At 57.5% G+C, this 15,388-nt stretch overlaps 2 protein-coding genes across 3 annotated transcripts in view; both read right to left on the reverse strand.

Moving 5' to 3' along the window:
- The window catches only part of CUL9 (cullin 9), a 46,730-nt gene extending 45,263 nt beyond the window's left edge, over positions 1 to 1,467 (reverse strand). The window contains 1 exon segment of the mRNA XM_004710782.2: positions 80 to 1,467. Coding sequence (XP_004710839.2) covers positions 80 to 965 — 886 coding nt within the window. The 5' untranslated portion in view covers positions 966 to 1,467.
- A 1,650-nt stretch (positions 1,468 to 3,117) lies between these two features.
- Positions 3,118 to 12,635, reverse strand: SRF (serum response factor). 2 transcript variants are annotated; one of them, XM_004710781.4, is made up of 7 exons: positions 11,910 to 12,635; positions 10,072 to 10,338; positions 8,300 to 8,564; positions 7,617 to 7,736; positions 6,100 to 6,291; positions 5,729 to 5,805; positions 3,118 to 5,520 (listed from the first exon to the last, which is right to left on the reverse strand). In XM_004710781.4, exons 1-7 carry the CDS (start codon positions 12,423 to 12,425, stop codon positions 5,425 to 5,427), a joined length of 1,533 nt encoding a protein of 510 aa, XP_004710838.1. In that variant the 5' UTR covers positions 12,426 to 12,635; the 3' UTR covers positions 3,118 to 5,424. The 2 variants fall into 2 exon arrangements, with proteins under 2 accessions (XP_004710838.1, XP_045150849.1); XM_045294914.1 differs by lacking the exon at positions 11,910 to 12,635 and adding an exon at positions 10,436 to 10,516.
- Between the last annotated feature and the right edge of the window lie 2,753 nt (positions 12,636 to 15,388).

Raw genomic sequence — 15,388 nt, forward strand, 5'->3', positions numbered from 1 at the left:
CCCCGAACACAGGCTCTTGTGCAGTGCCTCATTCTGCTCTTGTTCCAGGGCCCACCCTCCCAGCATTTTCTCCTCTTACCAGCATCATGGGCAGCCAGGGCCTGCAGCATCTTGCCGGCACTCCGCCGGATCTGAGGCTCAGGGTTGCACAGCATCTGCATGAGCAGGTCCAGGGCGCCCGTCTCCCTGAAGACCCCGGTGAGGGGGCTGATGCTAGCATAGGCGCTGAGCACGTGCACAGTGTGTAGCACTGCAGCTGTGAGGCTCGACGGTCCACCTTCTGTCAGCTGCCTGGCGGCCCTGCGCACCAGCGCCCGCACATCAGCCTCCATCTCTTCCATGGCCACTTCATCCAGGCCTCCTGGATCTCGGGGAAAGTTTCCTGAAGGCCCAGCTGGCTCGTGGGGAGGGCCCTTCAGTAGCACCCGCTCGCCCAACAGCAGGGGGCAGTTGGCGTAGACCTCAGGAGCTGACAGCCACATGAGGATATGCTCTGCCTTCTCTTTGGCGCCCACACTCACTTTGCCCGCTCCCCCACACTTCAGGACACTCCACCGGACCAGGTACTCAGGGCATCCATCGTGGCCGGGCCGTTGTCGAAGGAGCTCTTCAGGAAATGCCTGTAGCCGGGGCCCCAAGGGCACCATGAGGTCCCTGGAGCACTGTTCCCCCACCATGTGGATCTCCTGGGACAAGGAGAAGGACAAAGGCAGTGTGAGAAAGACGGAGTGGAACTGTGAGACCAACTGGGTGGTGGTTGGTAAGCTGCTTGGAGGAATCCAAGGGATACAGAAGAGAGGCCAGGCCAGGGATGGATCGATCACTAAACACATGCTGGGGTTTATAAAAGGGGCGTGGGAGTGAGGGCACCCAGGGGAATAAGAGTCACAGCAAGGTACTAGTAAGGCGTGGGACAGTGTAGCAGGACTCTGGACAGAGGGGCAGGGTGGCTGAGGGATACACATCAGACCCGAGAGATGCCAGGGGTGAATGGCAGGGCAGAGCACGTGAGATAGTGGGGCCTGAACCGGACAGCCAGACAAGCTCAAAGCAAGGCAGGCCTGGGAATATGTGTGATGGAGCAACGCTGGAATTCGGATCAAGAGGTTGGCCAGGGCAAATACAGAGCAAGGAGATGGACAGGAGGCTGGGATTTGGAGGGTGGAGAATGTGGATGAGAGGGTTTGGGGGCAAAGGCTGAGAAAGCCAGGTTGGTGGGGGGCAGGGCAAGAGCCTAGGGATCAGCTGAAAAAGCCCACTCCATATTTACATTACATGTATGGTGAGGGTCTAGGTGGGGTAGACAAAAGGGGAGGTGGCAGTAATGGGGCTGAAGGGTAGGGAATGAGGATGAAAGTATTAATAAGCAGCCAATGTGACACAGATGTCAGTCAGCGCCATCAACCTGACTTTAAATCCTGGCTCGCTGACTCGCCGCGGCGTTGTGAACAAGTGACTGTGCCTCGGCTGTGCGCGGGCGATCACGTCCATACTTACCTCGGTCGTGGTAACCATGTACTAAGATCATGTATGTAATGCACTTAGTGAGACCAATGTCCGACACGCGGTGAGGGAAGGCTGGTAACCATCGAATGCTGTTCTTCCTAGAGGGGCGAGGTAGGGCAGCCGTCAGGAAAGTGAGGATTGGAAACGGGGAGGGGGCTCACGGCAGGGTCTGTGGGGTGCAGGGCAGGGGCAGGAGCACCAGAGACAGGGGAAACCGAGCCGGGGACAAGGTGATCCACCGGGGCAGGAGGTCGTCGCGTGGGGTTCCCGGGTTAAAAGATGCGGCGGGAACCGAAGGCTGGCGCCGAGATGGGGGCAGGGGTCCGGGAAAGCGGAGGTAGCCAACGACGGTGGATGGAGCCGTGTGGAGACGGCGCCCTGACAAATCTGAGGGGCTCCCCAACAAGGGCGCAGACCCGCAGCCTCACAGCGCGGCGTCCGGGCAGCGCCGAGGGGGCGGCGGCACGAGGACCTGCACGGGGCTGGGGGCGGAGCGAGGCTGGAGGGGCGCGGTCCTGCGAGGCGGAGAGGACCCGGCGGGTCGGAAAGTCCGACCTCAGCCCGGGAGCCCTCGTCTGCCCCACGGTGATGACGGAAGGGGGCAGGGTGGGCCCGGCGGGGCCGGGGCCGCGCGGGACTCCCCTCTCACCTCCCGCCGCCGCCCGCCCGGCTCGGCCCTCGCTGGGACTCAGCGGCCAGTCCCGCCGCGCCGGCCCCGCCTCCTCAGCGGCTCCCTTCCGGGTCACGCCGCGGGCGGGCGTGCGGACGGACGGCTGCGCAGCTACGGGTCCCGCCTGGGCCCCCGCCCGAGCGTGGCGGAGGAGCGCGCACGCGCACGCGCGCGGGGCATGCGCAGTCGCCGCGGCAACGGCGCGGACGCCGGTCACGTGGCCCGCTCTGCAGCCTGAGGAAGACACACCTTCCCGTTCCAGGGAACTTCACACCCCTTTCCGTGGGTTAAGCATGGGCTTGGTGGCCGCGGGGTTGGAGGTTGTCTCAGAACCCTCTATGCAATCAGAGTCGAAGTCCACTAGCTTGACAGTGGGTCTTGTTTTTTGGCTCCCCGTCCCCCATTACACCATCCTGAAACCACAGGAAAGGGACGTCCCCACTCTGCCACCCTTTGAAAAAACAAACTCACTGCCGACAAGTTGATGCCGACTTCTAAGGGCCCTTGTCGGTCGGGTTAGAACTGCCCTGTGTAGGCCCCTGGGGCTGTAACTATGAGACCACAAAAAGCTTCCTCTTTCCCGCAGTGGTTTCGAACTGCTGACCTTGAGGATAGCAGCCCAACATGTGACCACTACACTACTTTAGCACTCGTGCACATGCCCATGGTCTCCAAAGGCTCCTCAGCAGTGCCTTGGGTTAATTGTGCCACCTTCCCTGTTAATTAAAATTGCTTATCTCCCTGTTGGCCTAAGCACCTAGTAAAGCCATGAATTGAGAAAGGTTCTCAAATTAAATCCTTTAAGGTTCAACGGCCCCTGCCAGCCTTTCAAATTTCCGTTCTGCAGCATTCGACCCGAATTCCTTCACAGGTGTAGCAACTCCTGTTGGGGCCTCCATCCCTCCTCCCCTAAGTGGACAAACAGAGCCAAAGACCCCACAGACTGTGCACAAAAATGATACATTTATTGAAAGAGTATTTTTTTTTAATACAAAACAAAGCTCTGTACATAGGACTGTGACCATTTCTACTATTCCCGGGTCAGCATCCCAGGGGGAAGTAGAAACCACTGACACACACACACACCCACATTCACACACACTTTCACTCGAGTGCACACACATACCCCAGAGCCACCGAGGAAGGGGAACACCAAGGGTCGCTGCACATAGAAATGCCACCTCATCCCTGACACACAGGTTCTCACAAGGTCACGCTCACACCACACACATTATCAACTCTTTGCCTGATTCACTCACTGGGTCTGTCTTGTGGGAACGAGAGGAGGAATTATTAAAGTTTCCTCTCACGTGTGAGGGTGGGGGGTGGAGAGTGAGTGAGTGGGGGTGGAGTGAAACAAGAGCAGAGAAGGGGCTGGGCAGTTACAGACCTGAGTCCCAAGCTCCCCCACTCTCTGGGCCCTGCTTTGCCATGCTCAGCCTTGCAAGCCACCCAAGAGTCAGGAGAAAAGCCACCCATTATCTCCAGGAGAAAAGCCCAGAAAGGAGACTTCATCTCGGCACCCCGAAATGGGACAGCAGTGGAGGTTAGAGGTCAGGGGGTTCTCAAACAGGTCGGCCGATCATCCCTTGAAAAGTAGGCTGTGCCTAGAATCTTCCCACACCCCTTTACCTAATTGCAGAAGCTGATTTGCTGCTACTGAAGGCAGCCATCAAGGGTTAATAAAACTCCACCCCAGCTGCTGCAGCGGTTCTGAAAAAGCCCACTTTCTGAATCTAGGTGGTGAAGGGAGGTTGGCACAGGGTAAAGATCCCCCCTATGCAGGCCCACCCTCAAGGTCTACCCCAAAGGGGGTGAGAGGGGTGGGGTTCGGCCCCTGTACAAATTACATAAATACTGAGGTTACACTTAGAAAAATAAAGTCATTTTCTTCAAGGCTTTTTGTCTTAATTTAAAAAAGTTACAGTAGCTGCTCACTCCCTGGGAGAGCTGGCCACCTCTGGCTCCCCTGTTGCTGTCTTCGGCCCAAGAGCCCAAGAGCCGCTTCCACTTCCTCAGACCCCCATTCCTGCCTCTCCTCCCTCCCAGACCCCACCCTGCTCACTGCAGCTGCAGGCAAGGAGGAGCACAAGGCTGCAATGCCCATGCATGTGGCACTAATGAAGTCGGGTGCCTTCTAATGCCCCACCCCCACCCTGCCTTTCCCACTCCCACGTTTGGTCTTCCTCTTCCCTCTCCCTAGCAACACCTTACAGGGCAAAAAGAGGTCCCCTAGGGCTGTGGGTTACCCTCCTCACCCCATTGGGGCATGGCCTGAGGGCACTTCCCCCAGCTGGTGACCACCCAGCAGGGAGCAGTCCCAGGATCTCCCCCACACACTGACAGGCCCCCAGCTCATGGGGCATGGCTTGTCCCCTGGGGCCCAGCCAGTTCTGGGGAGCCATTGGGCTCCCCAGAGATGGGGAGTTTGGGCAGGGAGGGGGGGGGACAAGAAAAACGCCATAAAAAAAAGTTAAATATTTTAAAAATATATATTTATAGATTTGTTTTCACTTTGTCTCCTCAAATAAAAAGTTCAAAATCAACTTTTAAGTCAAGCAGCTGGGAGGAGGGAGGGGGAAGACAAGGGGTCAAAGGGAACACTGGTAGTTCCCTCCATCCCAGGGGCCCCTGGAGGTCAGGTCCAAGGGGAGAGAGGCAAGGCAGGGCAGATGGCCCAGGAACCTGCCCAGTGCACGCATGGACCCAGCTATTTGGGAGCTGAGGGGGCACAGGATGTGGGTGGAGGAAAGAAGCCTCCCACCTCCCCAGCTGGCTCCCTGAGGGGCAGTGGTAGGGCTCTTTAGACCCAGCCCGTGGCAGACACAGCGCTGGCCCAGGTCAGCAAGGAGGCTAGGGAGAGGGCCCCAACTGCTTCCTCAGGGGAAGATGCAGTGCCTAGTCCCACCGAAGGCCTGTGCGTGGGCACGGTCCAATTGGGTATAGCTAATACTCATGGCAAACATGGGGCCAAGCTGGCAAGGGGAGTCCAAGAGGGGAGGGGAGGGGAGCCCACCATCAACAGACTCAGGAGGTGGAGTCAGGAGGAGGGGAGGGGAGGAGGGCAGGGTGGAGGGCGGGCAGGCCCATTTCTTTGGCTGGAGTGAGAGGGCTCAGTCCGGTGGCTGCCCGCTCCTCCTCTCCCCCTCCCTCCTGCGGCCCGTCAACGTGTGTGTAAAAACGTGAAAAGGCAACAATAAATAAGTGGTGCCATCCCTTGGGTCATCTGTCCAGGGCGGCGGGACGGATCAGTCACTCTTGGTGCTGTGGGTGGCGTCCAGGTTCACCACCTGTAGCTCGGTGAGGTTGCTGCTGCTCCCAGCCTGCTGCCCTATCACAGCCATCTGGAGGGAAGTGGGCGGATGAGGAAGGGAAGGCAGGCACTGACCAGCCAGCTCCAGCACCCGGGCCACACCAGGCAACAAACAGGCGTCCTGGCCAGGGATTGTCTGTGACTAACTGGTAATGGCGTGCCCCCTGGCCCAGCCCGCCCCACCAAGGTCAAGACAAAGAAGTCCCTGACTGGGATGGGGTGGGCAGTGCCCCACCTACCTGATGAAGCTGAACAGCAGAAACAGGAATCTGTACTGTCCCAGATGGCGCCGTCAAGAACACCTGCGGGACGCCGCCTGCATTGGGAAACCACAGGAGATCGTTACCCCAGTGACCCAAGAGAAACGTCCATATATTAGGGACAGCAAGCGGTGATAAGTGCACTGGTGATGGGGCCAGCCTCAGATATACACACCCAAGACTGCCTGTTGTTGTGAGCATCCAAACGTGCCCGAGGACACGTGTGGGTGTGGATGTCCCAGTGACTGTGCCGTGCACATGCGTGTGTGTGTGTGTGTGTGTGTGTGTGTGTGTGTGTGAGAGAGAGAGAGAGAGAGAGAGAGAGGCTCAAGGGAGAGAGGGGGGCTCACCTTGCTCCTGGACCTGGCTGTGGGACACCTGCATGGAGGATGGCGCCTGGGAGAAGGCATTGAGCACGGTGAGGCTGCCGTCAGCCAGGCCCGAGGTGGGTGCGTACATCACTGCGTGGGGGCTGGGGTACATCATGTGGCCGCCCACAGTTGTGGGCACGGACGATGTCATGATGGTGGCGGGCAGCGTCACTGAGAAGATCAGAGGGCGATCAGGAATGCTGGCACTGCAGCTGGGCCCCGTCTCCACCCCACGGAACGTAGGCCCCCAGCCCGCCCTGGCCTTTCTCCTCGGTACCAGCTTCGGGACAAGACCCTCCTGCTTGCAGTCATTGTCCAAGAAAACCTGGTTTAGTTTGGTTTTTTACCTTGAACACAGCAGCACTGGCCATTCACTGTAATTTATCACCTGGACTGTTCAAGGGTCCACCTGTTGACCTCTCTAGGTGCAAACTCTACAGGCCTAGGGATGTAGCAGTTATGAGTTGGGCTGCGATTCTTAAGGCCAGCAGTTTGAAACCACCAGCAGCTCCTTGTGAGAAAGACTGGGCTTTCTACTCCGGTCAACAGTCTGGGAAACTCACAGGGGCAGTTCTACCTGACTCAGAGGGTCACTATGAGTCGAGTCAGGTAGTTCAGAAAGGCTCGGGGAATATAATCCTGGCAGTGACCGACCCATTCGAGGGAAACCTAGCTCTTCCCCCTTTGAGGGGTTGGCTGCATCAGCACGGTGTTTTATGGCTTCGTTCCTCTTCCCTCACAGGCACCTCTCAGGGTCATCTTTTAACCAAGAATGTCTCCCATGACTTCCTGAGGCAGACTCTGGTGCAGTCAGTTTAAGGTGAGGCTTAAGATTCTGCACGTCTCCCAATGTCCCAGGGGATGCCGGTGCTGCTGGGCCTCAGGCCACCCTTTGTGTAACAAGGTTGCAGTGAACAACTTCAAGAAATAACTCGAGTGCCCAGGGGCCTTATTGAAATTACCAAGAGACAGAGATTACAATTACGGCCACTCAGATCCTTAACAAACTTCCTCCCTCCTGGAGACAACTGCTCCATAAATTCTTTCTGGTTCTGCCTTTGAGCAAGTAGCCTTGTCTCTCTGGGCTCAAGGCTCCCGGTCAGGCTGAGGAGGAAAGTGGTTTCAATACTTCCTAATTGTCTTATAAAAGTGACAGCCCGATTACAGGGCAGGATTCCAAACTCAGCCAGCCTTACCTGACTTTCCCACCAGGGTTAGTGCAAAAGCTGCAGCATCTAAGGCAGTGGTTCTCAATCTGTGAGTCTCAACCCCTGTGGGGTCGAATGAGCCTTTCACAGGGGTTGCCCAATTCATAACAGCAGCAAAATGACAGTTATGAAGTGGCAACTAAAGTAATTTGATGGTTGGGGGTCACTACCACATGAGGAACTGTATAAAAGGGTCACAGCATTAGGAAGGTTGAGAACCACTGCTCTAAGGAATCCTCTGCCCTAATGGAGGATGGGAAAGGGAAGGTGACGGGCTCCCAGCTATACCTGTGCCGCTGGAGGAGGTCTGCGTGAGATCTGTGTTGCTGTCTCGAGAGGGAGACGCTTGCTGCGGGGCCTGGTGCACCTGAATAGCCTGCACAGGGACCTGCTGGGCCACTGCTCCACCTGAAATTCAGCCCAGAGACTCGCTCAGGTTTGGCCCTCCTCAGCCACTACCTGTAGCAAGCAAGTACACACAGACACACACACACCTGCCCCCTCCCACCCACCCAAGCTCTGGACGTGGCACCTTGGTACTCAACTCTAATACATACTATTTTTCCTGGGAGCCAAAGAGACCCTTCATTTCTTGAATCTCGCCTCTGGAGGCTTCCACTCTCTACTCTTGCCTTCCCTCCTTCACATACCCCAGGCTTGTCTCCATACCACACCACCCCCTCTGCCCGCCCCTCAGCTGACCCGGGAGCTACTGACCCATCAAGAACAGAATGTGCTCTCCCCTTGAGGTAGGGAATGTCTCCTGTCCCTGTGGCCTGTGGCTGAAAATGCTAACAGGGGTTCTCAAGGACATGCCTGCCAACAGGCCATGGGAGGCTGCTCTCGGGCTCCGACCTGTTTGGTTCCCTCCAGATCAAAGAGAAGCTCTCCTTGTGCCAATTCTAAACCCACTCTGAACATGCTCTATGTTCCCCAGGGAGGCGGGATCTCTCCCTGGCCCTGTGACTCACCAGGCATGAGAGTGAAGCTGGTGGGCAGCTGCATGAGGCCCCCAGAGGTCGAGACAGGGCCACTGCCTGTACTCTTCAGTACAGTCCCGTTGGCACTGCTGACCGCGCTGGGGCTGACGCTAGCAGACACTGGTGCCAGGTAGTTAGTGATGGGGAAGGAGGGGCCGCTGCTGACTTGCATGGTGGTGGAGGTGCTGGGTGCTGTTTGGATGGTAGAGGTGGTCCCCGGCAGGTTGGTGACTGTGAATGCCGGCTTCAGCGTGTCCTGCACCAGAGTAAAGATGGCAGCCCAGTGAGCCTCGACCAGAGCTCGCCCCTACAGAAGCCTGGGAGACCAGGCTCTGGAGCCTACTGCCTGGGTTCCGATCCCAGTCCCACTGTTTAGCTGCTGCATTTACCTCAGGGCACGGTAACGGAGCCCCTGAGCTCCCATCAACTAAGTGTCATAAGGGATGAGACACATGTCTTGGGTCTGTCAGTATGGAACCCATGGAAAGCGCCTGGCCTGTAGAAGGGCTGTGTATGTATCGGCTGGTCAGCGGCGGCAGCATCCCCTGCACACGGTGGTAATCCCCCTGGCTAAGACAGGACACCCCAGGTCTGTCCTAGGTCGGATAGGGACCCTCTGTGTGGGGCTGGCCTTGGTCCTCTCTCTGAGTGTCAGTGTTCCCATTGAGGAGGGAGTTGGGCTACAAGTCCTTCCAGTTCTGATTTACCAAGCTTCGAGGAGGGACATAGCGGTTTTTCAGAACGCTCGGGGTTTGAGAGAGAGCTGGGGTTTGGCAGGGAGTCCTTTATGGCCAAAAAAAACTTTTAAAGATTTCAGCTACCAAAGGAGCGCATTCATCCAGCAGTTTCCTGGGAAAGCAAGAGCTTGAGTGCTAACGGGGTTTGAAAATTCTTACGCATGCTGAGCTACTCCGGGAAGGAGGCGCCTAAAGCAGTCTCTCTCTTCCTTCCGGGAGTCTCTTCTCAGATGGGGAGGAAGTCTAGAGCTGAGCTAGGGACTCAAAAGACAGGGAGTTGGGGTGGGACACCGAGGCGTATTTGCTAAGCATCCGGGCTTGAGGCCCCTGATTGGCGGCGGCGTTGCTAAGGCAAACAGTGATGCTTCCTCTGATTGGCCAGTTAGTTGCAGCACCCAGAAGGTGGAGCTTCCCAAGAGGAACAAGGGCGGAAACCCCACCCCCTCTCCTTACCGGGAAAAGGAAGGGGGAGGCGTTAACTAGGGCCGGCAGCGCAGCGGCGGGCGGGCGAATGCACTCCCTAACATGCCCAGGCCCGGACATCCTGAGGGGTTAGGCGGCTGATTAGTAAGGTAGTCTCGGGCCCAGCCAGCCAGCCCGCCGAGAGTCTGGGGTTCCCAGGACCCTGGGACCCTAGAACATTCCCCCTCCGACTCCAGGGCTGCCCCACGTGGGGAGGGCAGGGCTCAGCTACGCCCCCACCCCGGCGGGGAGACAGCTGGCTGGAGGAATGCGAGGGCTCTGCCAGGCGGGCGGGCTGCGGGCGGGAGGCCGGCTGGAGCCGGAGCCGGCCTTATATGGGCACGGAGGCCGCTTGCTTATCTAGGGGGCCGGCCTCCTGTCAGGATGGCGAGGATGAACACCTGTCCCCCCACTCCCTCACCTCCCGGGAGGGCCAAGGGCACTAGTACCCAACCACATCTGGGAGCACCTAATCCTGCGTGAGAGAGGGCGAGGGGCTCCCTCCCTCCCCTGTCCCCTGCCCCACCCCCCACCCCCTCCTCTGCCCTGGGGTAGGCGACCCACCTTGGTTTCCCCACTACTGTCGGACTCGGACACCTGGTAGGTGAGGTCGGTCTCCTCAAAGCCCGTGGCACTCATTCTCTGGTCGGTGGTGGGGTCTGAGCGGGGCGGAGAGTCTGGCGAGTTGAGGCAGGTCTGAATCAGCGCCTTGCCAGTCTCGCTGGTGATCATGGGCTGCAGTTTTCGGGTGGCAAAGGTGTACACATGGCCTGTCTCGCTGGCCACCAGCAACAGCACCTGTGTCCCTGTGAGCGTGGACAGTTCGTAGGCCTGGAAGGGGAGGGACGGGAGAGAGGGCATGTCAAGCATTACTTTCTCCTTCTACCTTCCTTGAGAAGCAGCCAAGAGAGAAAATACAGTGACCGACCTCAAGCCTCAACTCCCATAATGACCTTCCTTTCCAACGACTCTAGGGTCCTACTAGGACGCCAGAGGGGGTGGGCTGGGGCGCAGCAAAAGGACCCCTTGTTTGAGGCGTACCACCAAACTGCAGATACCTGAAGCAAAAAAAAAAAAAAAAAAGGCCCAGCCCCTTGGTGACTGAACATCTGACCTCAGGTAACCCAGAGGGGTCCAGTTAGCTGCTCCCCATCACAGCTCTGGGAATCATGGGAGGGGGCTCCCACTCCCTCCAGTGTCACAGGACCCAGGATGGCGTCATACCAGGGATAAGGGGCCACCCAAGCTCCAAACTGTCCCATGTTTCTTTCTAGAAACTGCAACAGGCCCTAACCTGTTGTGGCCTCACTTGCTCTGTAATACCGTATTACCCTTTTTTCTTTCTTTGCCATGAGAGGGGGGTAGGTAAAAGAGGCAAAGACACTCTTCCATCAGCCCCCCCCCCCAAGAGCAAGCCACAGGGGCACTGATAACAGCAGTGTTGGGGGATGGAGCCTGGATTAGCACTTCCATCCCACGAACACAGGGAGACCTCAAGGAGGCCCTCATGGAGGTCAACCCCGTTCCCAACAAAGTCCCACACCCCCCCTTGGGGACTGCTTGGGGTTTCTCTGTAGTACAGATAGCAACATCAATGCGCCAAAGATTCTAGCTTCTGAGTTGCCGGCTTCTCAGCCTCTGTCCCTTCCCTTCTAAATACCCCAAGAGGCCTCCTCTGTTCGCTTCTCTCCACTGGGGAACCGACTGGCAGGAGTGGGCTTTGTCAATATCTCTGCAAACCCCCCTGCTTTTATCCTAAGCAGAGCGCTGCGTAGATTCCCTCTGGGACTGCAAACCCCCTAGTTCCACGGCCTGTCCCACCAAAAGCATGTAAGGCACATGATCCCGGCGGGGGGCTTGGTCCCCGCTGCTCTGGGCAACACCAGTCCTCCCGCCCTTAGTGCCTCACGGAGGCCCCTGGAGTCCGTCGGGTTCCCGCCCTGCCAGCCCTCCCACCCAGCACTACTCCAGGGGTGCCCACCTTCCTCCCCCAGGCTGGCCAGGTGGAAACATTACAGCTACCCACTCGGCTCCAGCCTCTCCACCTTCCTGTCCTGAACCCACTGACCCTCGTGTCTCATGAGATGCCTCGCAGCCTTCTCCCGGCCCCATTCACTCCGCTAGGGCCCCCTTCGTCCCTCCGCCGGTCACTCCCACCTCTGCGCCTGGGTTCCCCTCTTTCCCAGGCTCCCGCAGCATCTCCCCTCTCCCCACATTTCGCTGACAGCCCCTCCCCTTTCGCCCGACTCCGGTAACAGCCGTCTCCTCCCACACACCTCCTGCGGACCGGTCCTCCGCCTCGCCTGGCCCCCTCGGCGTAGCCTTCCTCCCGGGCTCCCCCAGCACGTCCCCACCCCTCCTCGATCCCCCGCGGCCGGCCGGCCGGCCTCCCCGTCCGGTACCTTCTTCATGATGCCCGTCTTCCTCTTGCTGAAGGTCGTGTAGCGCCGCAGCTTGTTGTCGATGAACTCCATCTTGATCTTCACGCGGCCCCGGGTCTTCTTACCCGGCTTAGCCCCGCTCACCGCGCCGCTCACCGGCCCGTAACCCCCGGTGGCCGCGGCCGACGCCTCGGGCCCACCGACCACGACGCCGAGCTCCATCTCGCTGAGGCTCCGCTTCAGGCCGCGCCGCTCGGCGCCCAGCTCCTCCTCTTCGCCCGACTCGGAGTCGCCCTCGCTGCCGCTGTACAGGGCCCCCGCGGCGGGCGCCGGGGTGCTGGCCGCCGCCGCTGCAGCCTCCCGGTCCAGGCGGCCTGGCCCGAGCCCCGCGCCGTTCCCGGGCCCCCGGGCCCCGTTAGCCCCGCGAGTCCCGCCGCCGCCGCTGCCCGGCCGTCCCGTCGCGGTCCGGTTCAGGCTGCCCCCCAGGGCCGAGCCCCGGCCCAGCGCTGCCGCGGCCCCAGCTTGGCTCGGTAACATGGCGCTCAATGCAGACGGGAGGACGGGCGCTCAGCGAGGAATCGGAGCCGCCGCTGCCTCCATCGGCTTCGCGGCTCCCCCTGGCGCTCCCGCTGCTCCCAATGCAGCTCTCGCTGTAGCAGCTGCCGCCGCCGCAGCGAAGCCGGGGCCCCTGCACACCCGGGCCGACCTGGGCCCTCACTTTCCTGCCCCTGTGGCCCGGGTTACCCCAGGCCGCGCGCAGCGCCCCCTGTCCGTGTGCTCGGGCGGCGCGCCCGGCGGCCGTCAGCGTCCCCCGGGGGGCAGGGGCTGCTGGCCGCGGCCGAGACGGCGGGTGGAGGGGGCCGCGACCACGCGCTGGCGGCGGAGGGATCCCCCGACCCTTCCCCCCATATAAAGAGATACAATGTTTCCTTTTATGGCGAGGCCGCTCCTTATATGGTGAGCCCCAGTGCCCCCGCCGTATTGGTCCGTGGTTCCGGCACCTCCGCTTTCCATTGGTCCGCAGGGGGCTCTTATTTGCATAGACATACCGAACTCGCTGCTGTCACCTCGCGTCAGACGGCGACTCCGAAAGGGGAGGAGCCGACGCCTCTTAAAGGAACAGGAGAGGAGGTGCGACTCCGCCCCCCAGAAGTAGAGAATGGTGGCGAGAATTGAGAGGGACTTCCAGAGTGGAAGCCCCGGGGAAAACTCAAGTGTAGTTTTAGCGGACGCGAAGGCGCAACACCGGGAAGGGATATGGTGGGGGTTGGAGTAAATGAGAAAATACAGCCCAGAGCCCCAGGAAGGAGTGCGGGGGTTGAGCATTCCCCACTCCTTTCTGAGGGGGACACACTTCCTGGCGAACCGAGGGGATTGGGTCCTGTGTCCAGATTCGGCGCGACCCCGCCGCCCCACTCCAATCCTTCCTTCCCTCCCCCCTCCCACCCCGACTTCCTTTCCCGTTCCCTCTTCCTCGCTTTTCATGGCGACGACACTTTCCCACTAGGCCTGCTCCCCAGTTCCCATCCATCATCCCCTGCACTGGGGCGTCTTTGGCAGAGGTACATCTGGAAAGGGCCTGGCGAGACAGTCGCCTCCACGTCCCCGATGGGGGCAGGGAGGCGAAGTGGAGCTCAGTGAAGACTTGCAGCTGCAGGCTGGGCTCGGGGGAGGGGGCCCTGGGAAGATAAAGCCCACCCCGCAGCCTGCACCAAGGCCTGAGACACCAGAAAAACCCCAAACACACTCTGCCATCCAGTTCATTCGCTATGGTCAAGTTTATAGCACAAGTGCGGGAACACACACACACACACACACACAACGTAAGACAAAGATAGTCCATATGAGAAAAATAAGTCAAAACTGAGATGTTACAAAGTTCAAGTCTCTGGTAAGAAGCCCTGCGTCTGGGGCTGGGGCTGGGTCTTAGCTCCGTGGCAGAAAAAGTAACTTGAGTTCCCCAAATTCCACATTCTTAGAACATGGTGCCCACCCACTTCGTGAGGTTCTTACGCTAACTCAGATAAAGATTCGTGAGTTCTGACGCATGAACCCTAGAGGGCAGGGAGAAATGCACTATGAGGTTGCCAAGGTGATGTATAATTTTCAGGGGAGCAAGCTACCACATCTTTCTTTCACGTTGCTGCTGATGGATTAAAACTGCCTGCCTTTCAGTTAGCTAAACTCTTAACCACTAATGGGTCAGAGAACAGCACAGGAACTACCTGGGCTAAGTCACTCAGGTGTGTAAACAGTTCGATGGAAGATGGTGATGATTTCTGCCTGAAAAATTGTAGAGATTAATTTTGTTAACCTCCAAACTCATTGTCACCAATTCAATTCTGACTCACAGTGACTCTATAGGACAGGGTAGAACTGCCCCTGTAAGCTTCTGAGACTAGAACTTTTTTTTAAAAATCATTTTATTGGGGGCTCTTACAGCTCTTACCACATTCCATGCATACATCCATTGTACCAAGCTATTTGTACATATGTTGCCATCATTTTCAAAATCTTTTCTTTCTACTTGAGCCCTTAATATCAGCTCCTCATTTTCCCCCTGCAGACTATAACTTTTTGAGAGTAGAGAGCCTCGTCTTTTTTCCCCTGGAAATTAGATAAAGCAGCTTGCTTTTCTTTTTCTTTTTTCTTTTATAATTTTCTGAAAAAGCACATATTTATTTGATGTATATACTTTCTTTGTCTACAAACTAGCCTGCATGCATATCTTCACAAAGTAAGTTCATTGGGCCCAGGGTAATAATAAGGACTTTTAAAAAACTACTTTTATTGGGGGCTCCTACATAGCAGTTTGTTTTTCAAATGACTGCTTGTCACCAGTTTCTATGGAATGTGTCAGAGCACAAATGCATCCCATAGTTTTCAGTGGCTGAATTTCCAAACATATATCCACCAGGTCTTTCTTCCTCTGTGCTTTTATTTAACCTTTTGGTAAGTAGCCTATTGGAGTGCATTGACTTTTTGCACACCCCAGGGGCTCAGGTTGCTGTTAGAAGTCATAGAGTCGAATTTTGACTCTTCGTGACCCTATGTGTCAATGCAGAACTGCCCCATGAGATTTTTCTGGGAACTGGCCACTAGGTCTTTCTCTCAGGGAGCCCCTGAATGGATTCACAGCCCACCTTTTGGTGAGCTAGTTGCGTGCTTAACGTGTGCACTGCCAAAGCTCTTCCCATGAGTGGTGGTGAAATCAGTTTCGGTGTTGCTCACCAGGGTTCAAGCGGATACAAGTCAGTAAGTGCCTATCATCAGAAAACCAAGGGAAGTATTGTGGCACTGGTGGAGCTCTGTGAAATTGCCATCTTATCAGCCCAAATGATGGAATACTGCCCATTTCCTACGTATGTAGCTTACTGTGATTCACAGCCCAAAGACTGTGAGAAAGACCAGTATAATGTTCAAGGGATCTGTGGAATCAAGACCTAAGTAAATGAGTTGTCTCACAAATGTATAGGGATGATTTAATACGCTTTTCATCA

The sequence above is a fragment of the Echinops telfairi genome, unplaced genomic scaffold (genome assembly GCF_000313985.2).
Source record: "Echinops telfairi isolate 266 unplaced genomic scaffold, ASM31398v2 ScPeMD7_3533;HRSCAF=4204_1, whole genome shotgun sequence".
NCBI classification, from domain to species: Eukaryota; Metazoa; Chordata; class Mammalia; order Afrosoricida; family Tenrecidae; genus Echinops; species Echinops telfairi.